The 5,106-nt window shown below is 50.6% G+C and overlaps 1 protein-coding gene across 1 annotated transcript; it reads right to left on the reverse strand.

Moving 5' to 3' along the window:
• Window positions 1–3,327: 3,327 nt before the first annotated feature.
• On the reverse strand, window positions 3,328–4,446 carry LOC130980926 (uncharacterized). Its single transcript, XM_057904567.1, has one exon. It carries the CDS (start codon window positions 4,444–4,446, stop codon window positions 3,328–3,330), a length of 1,119 nt encoding a protein of 372 aa, XP_057760550.1.
• Between the last annotated feature and the right edge of the window lie 660 nt (window positions 4,447–5,106).

A 5,106-nucleotide genomic window follows, 5' to 3' on the forward strand; every position in this document is an offset into this window, starting at 1 on the left:
GCTGATGGTGGTGCTCCTCCCTGTTTTAGGTATGCAGCGTCGGAGAAATGAGACTGTGGGTGCCCCCGTAGCCCCTTCCAGGGGCGTTCCCAATCGCTATGGTTGGGTGACCAGCGATGTATGGGGTGTTCCGTCGCGGATGACGGAGGGTGATCTCCAACGGCTCCGCGATCAGGGGGCAATCTGTGGTGGTGGTGAAGAGGAGGGGCGATACGAGCTCGTGCTCCCTGATGCCGACGAGCGCGTTTGCTATTTGAACCTCCGTTCACCCACCGTGCCGGACTGGATGTGGGTCTATGAATCCATGTTTACTCGGCTTGGTGTGCGGTTCCCATTCTCGCCGTTTGTTCAGGGTTTGCTTAGTCGGTGTTCCGTGGCGCCGTCTCAGCTTCACCCGAACAGCTGGGCAGCCGTTCGGTGTTTTGAGTTGGTTTGCCAGTATCTCGATCTCCCGGCTTCGGTTCCTGTTTTCCTTTTTCTTTTCTTGTGCACTCTTCCGACTAAGGAGGGGAAGCACAAGAAAGGATATATGTCTTTCCGTGCTCAGCCTCATCGCCGGATCTTCGGGTTGTTTGAAGATTCGTTTCATGGGTTTAAATGGGAGTATTTTAAGGTGCGTCCCGTTCGGGGGCACCACCCGTTTTGGCTTACCTTGGAGGGCGAGCGCCGGTTTCTGACGTACTGGAATTTTGGCGCCGGGCCGTCGGTTTTGACCAAGATCTCCTATGATGATTTGTCTCGGGAGGATAAGGATATCGCCAGTGTTTTGTGGCATTTGTTTGGTGAACGTCCGTTGAATCCTCGAGACGTTATGGGGGATCCCGAGGCTTGTCGGACTTATATTGGTGTGCTTCCCCCTTTTTTTTTTTTAACTCTTCTATTGATTTCTTTCAGTTGAAATGGCTGGCGGGCTGACTTCTTTGGCAAGGCTGAAGGCAGCGTTGGTTCGGGAGGAGGGATCGTCGTCCCCGTCTACTCCTGTTTCGAATCCGGCTGTGGATTCTCAGGCTCTACCACGGGGGGTTGTTTCTTCGGGGGCGCCTACTGGCGCTCAAGTTCCTCCTGGTTCGCCTGAGGTTGTCGTTGTGTCGGCTGCTGAGGCTTCTCGGAAGAGGAGCAGGGCGGAGGAGCTGGGTAGCGAGACCTTTGAGGGGGAAGGTTTGGTACCAAGTGTTATGGACCGACGCTTCGACGCTACGGGCTTTATTGATCAGCACTTGATGCCTGGAATGGAGTCATTTTTTGATGGCTGTGATGTCTCGTTCCAGGCTGAGTCGGTTTATCGTGCCCTTCTTCGCTCTGCTGTGGTTGTTCGGAAGGCTGAGCCCGTGATGGCCCAAGCGGGGTTGTTGGAAAAGAAGCTTCGGCAGGCTCAGGCCGACGTGACTAAGTTGAAAGAGGAGCTCGAAGCTGTCAATACTGCGAAGGAGAAAGCGGTGAAGTCTTCAGAAGATGCCGGGGCGGAGATTCTCCGACTTGCCGGTATTGAGACTTCGCTTCTTTCTCAATTGGCGGAGGAGCGAAAGCGTGCCTCGGATGCGAGTTCTCAAGCTGCCTTGCTTCTCGCCGAGTCGGAGACTCTGAAGGCTGAGGTTGAAGCTCTAAAGAAGGAGAAGTCGGTTCTGTTGGCTGATGCTAGAGATGCCGTTGCTGCTCCCGAGGAGACGATGAAGGCGCAGGTTCTGGTGTTGGCCCCTGGTGTGGATGTGTCTGTGATGGGGGCGTTTAAGACCGTCCGTGATGGTCGGATTGTTGATATTGAGTAGTTTATCTTGTATTTTATTTTTTGAACTTCGTTTGTTTTCTTGAATATTTTGGATGGCCAAGGGCCGTGACTTTGGGGACCGTTTAATGGTATTTTCGGCCGTTTTTGGGCCTTTGTATAATCCGTTTTGTGGCGTTTATTTGGCCGTTCGGGCCTTTTTGCATTTTTGAGCGTAACCGTTCGTTTGGTCGGTATTTTGGATATCCGTGTGTTCGGCCTGGAGGTTGATCAGTCCTCCAGTGATGGCCGTATCTTCGTTCCGTGTTTGGGAAATGGTAATGACTTGTAATGGAGATGAAGTGGAAATAACTTGTAGAAATTTTATTTGAAAATTTTATTTGAATGATTGGGCCTCGTTAAAACCCTTCGTGAGGGAAAGAGTACCCGAGGTTCTAAAAGACAGAGTGAAAAATAAAAGAAAGTAAAAGGGTAAAGAGAAATAAGGACGATTCAAAGAAAAATAAAGAGTGATTTCTTTAAGTGTAGTATCTTCGCAAGTTGGCTGCGTTCCAAGTTCTTGGTATTTCGCTGCCGTCTAGTCGTTCGAGTTTATACACTCCTTTTCCAATTACGGCCTTGATTCTGTATGGTCCTTCCCAGTTGGGGGCGAGCTTTCCTTCTCCCGGGTTCGGGGGACCGATATTGTTTCGTCGTAGAACGAGGTCGTTGTCCGCAAATTCTCGTCGGATGACGCCGTGGTTGTACCTTAGGCTGATTCTCTGTTTGAGTGCTAACTCTTTGACGTGAGCTATGCTTCTTTCTTCGTCCACGAGGTCTCGTTCTGCTTCTTCGTCGTTACCTCCGACCGTTTTCCTGGGGCTGGGCTCCCCGATTTCCACTGGGATGACCGCTTCCACGCCGTATGTTAGTCGGAAGGGCGTTTCTCCCGTGCTCGTTTGGGGTGTTGTTCGGTACGACCATAGGACTGATCCCAACTCATCTGCCCATAGTCCCTTGGCTTCGTCGAGTCGTTTCTTGAGTCCTTTAACGATTATTTTGTTGGCGGATTCTACCTGTCCGTTTGTTTGAGGGTGTTCTACCGAGCTGAAGCGGTGGGATATGTGTAATCCTTCTAGGAGTTCTCTGAATTTTTTGTCGGTGAACTGGGTTCCGTTGTCCGAGATGATGACTTCGGGGATTCCAAATCGGGTAATGATCTGCCGCCATACGAATTTTCGACATTGGGTCGCTGTTATGGAGGCCAGGGGTTCGGCTTCAATCCATTTGGTGTAGTAGTCTATGGCGACGACGAGATATCTGAGTTGGCCGGGTGCTGTGGGGAAGGGCCCGACGAGGTCAATTCCCCAACTGCCGAATGGCCGATCTGCCGATATAATGCTGAGTTGGTGTGGGGCGGCTTGGTGCATATTGGCGTGTCTTTGGCATTTGTCGCAGCTTTTTGTTAATTGTATGGAATCTCGAATGATCGTGGGCCAGAAATAGCCAGCCCTGATGATTTTTTGAGCTAGCGTTTTTCCTCCGATGTGGTGACCGCAGCAGCCTTTGTGGATCTCGCGGAGTATGTATTCCGTGTTCCCGGGTTCGACACATTTGAGTAGGGGCTACGAGAATCCGCGTTTGTATAGTTGTCCTGCTATGATGGTGTAGTTGGCGGCTTCTCTTTTTATTCGCCTTTCCTCTTTTGGGTCTGGTGGTAGGGTTCCGTTAAGGAGGTACTGCAGGATAGGGTATGTCCAGGACTCCCGTTTTGAGGATGTTAGGTGTGCGCTGATTGTTGCCGATACGGAAGGCGACCTAACGACCTCCTCGATCAGCGATCTGTTACGGTGTCCCGATTTTGTGCTGGCTAGTTTGGAGAGTAAGTCCGCCCTGGCGTTTCGTTCCCTGGGGACGTGTCGTATGGTAATGTTTTCGAATCCTTCCTTCAATTCACTTACCTTGTTGAGGTATTGTTGGAGTAAGGGATCCCGGGTTTGGTAGCTTCCGTTTATTTGGGAGCAGACCACCTGGGAATCGGTATTTACTTCGAGTACCTTTGCGTCGACTTCTCGGGCTAGGGTTAGGCCTGCTAAGAGGGCTTCGTATTCTGCTTGGTTATTTGATACCGGAAAGTCGTATCGTATTGATTGTTCGATTATGATCCCGTTTTGGTTTTCGAGTATAATCCCGGCACCTCCGTGAGTGGAGTTTGATGAGCCGTCGACGTGCAGTTTCCATGGTTCGGGTGTGAGTTTAATCGGTGTCATCTCGGCGATGAAATCGGTCAAGGCCTGCGCTTTGATGGCGTTTCGGGGTTCAAACCTGACCTGGAATTGGGATAATTCGATGGACCATGCTAGCATTCTTCCTGCTAGGTCGGGTTTTTGTAATACCTGTTTGACCGCTTGGTCGGTTCGGACCGTTATGGGGTGAGCTTGGAAGTATTGTCGTAGTCGTCGGGAAGCCGAGAGGAGTGCGAAAGCTAGCTTTTCTAGGCGTGAATAACGGGCTTCCGTATCCTGTAGGACCTTGCTTATGAAGTATATGGGTTTTTGTTCTTTTTTCTCGTTTTCCCGGACGAGTGCCGCGGCGATTGTTTCTTCCGTTATGGCGAGGTACAGGTATAGTGTTTCCCCTGTTTGAGGTTTTGCGAGGATTGGGGGTTCCGCTAGAACCCTTTTGAAGTGTTGGAAAGCTTCTTCGCATTCTGTCTCCCATTTGAAGGGGGTTCCTTTTTTCATAAGTTTGAAAAAAGGGATTGCCTTTTGGGCCGATGCCCCGAGGAACCGGGATAATGCGGTTAGTCGGCCGGTGAGTTTTTGGATTTCTTTGAGATTTTTGGGACTTGTCATCTAGAGGACGGCACGGCATTTTTCTGGGTTTGCCTCGACTCCGCGTTGCGTGATCATGAAGCCGAGGAATTTTCCTGCTTCCATTCCGAAGGCACATTTTGTTGGGTTGAGTCGCATTTGGTGTTTTCGCAGGGTGTCCATTATTACCTTGAGGTCGTCGGTTAGTTGCTCCCCGGATTCCGTCTTGGCGAGCATATCATCAATGTAGACTTCTATTTTGTTTCCGGATAGGTTGCGAAATATCTTGTTAACAAGTCGCTGGTAGGTGGTTCTGGCGTTTTTTAAGCCGAAGGGCATTACTCTATAGCAGTAGGTTCCATCCGGGGTAATGAATGCTATTTTTTCTTCGTCTGGACGGTGCATCGGGATCTGGTTGTAGCCGGAGTATGCATCCATGAAGCTGAGGTATCGGTGGCCGGATGCCGCATCTACTAGCCCGTCGATGTTCGGTAGGGGGAAGGCGTCCTTCGGGCATGCTTTGTTGAGATCTGTGTAGTCTACGCACATTCGCCATTTCCCGTTAGATTTTCTTACTAGTACGACGTTGGC

The sequence above is a fragment of the Arachis stenosperma genome, chromosome 5 (genome assembly GCF_014773155.1).
Source record: "Arachis stenosperma cultivar V10309 chromosome 5, arast.V10309.gnm1.PFL2, whole genome shotgun sequence".
Lineage (NCBI taxonomy): Eukaryota > Viridiplantae > Streptophyta > Magnoliopsida > Fabales > Fabaceae > Arachis > Arachis stenosperma.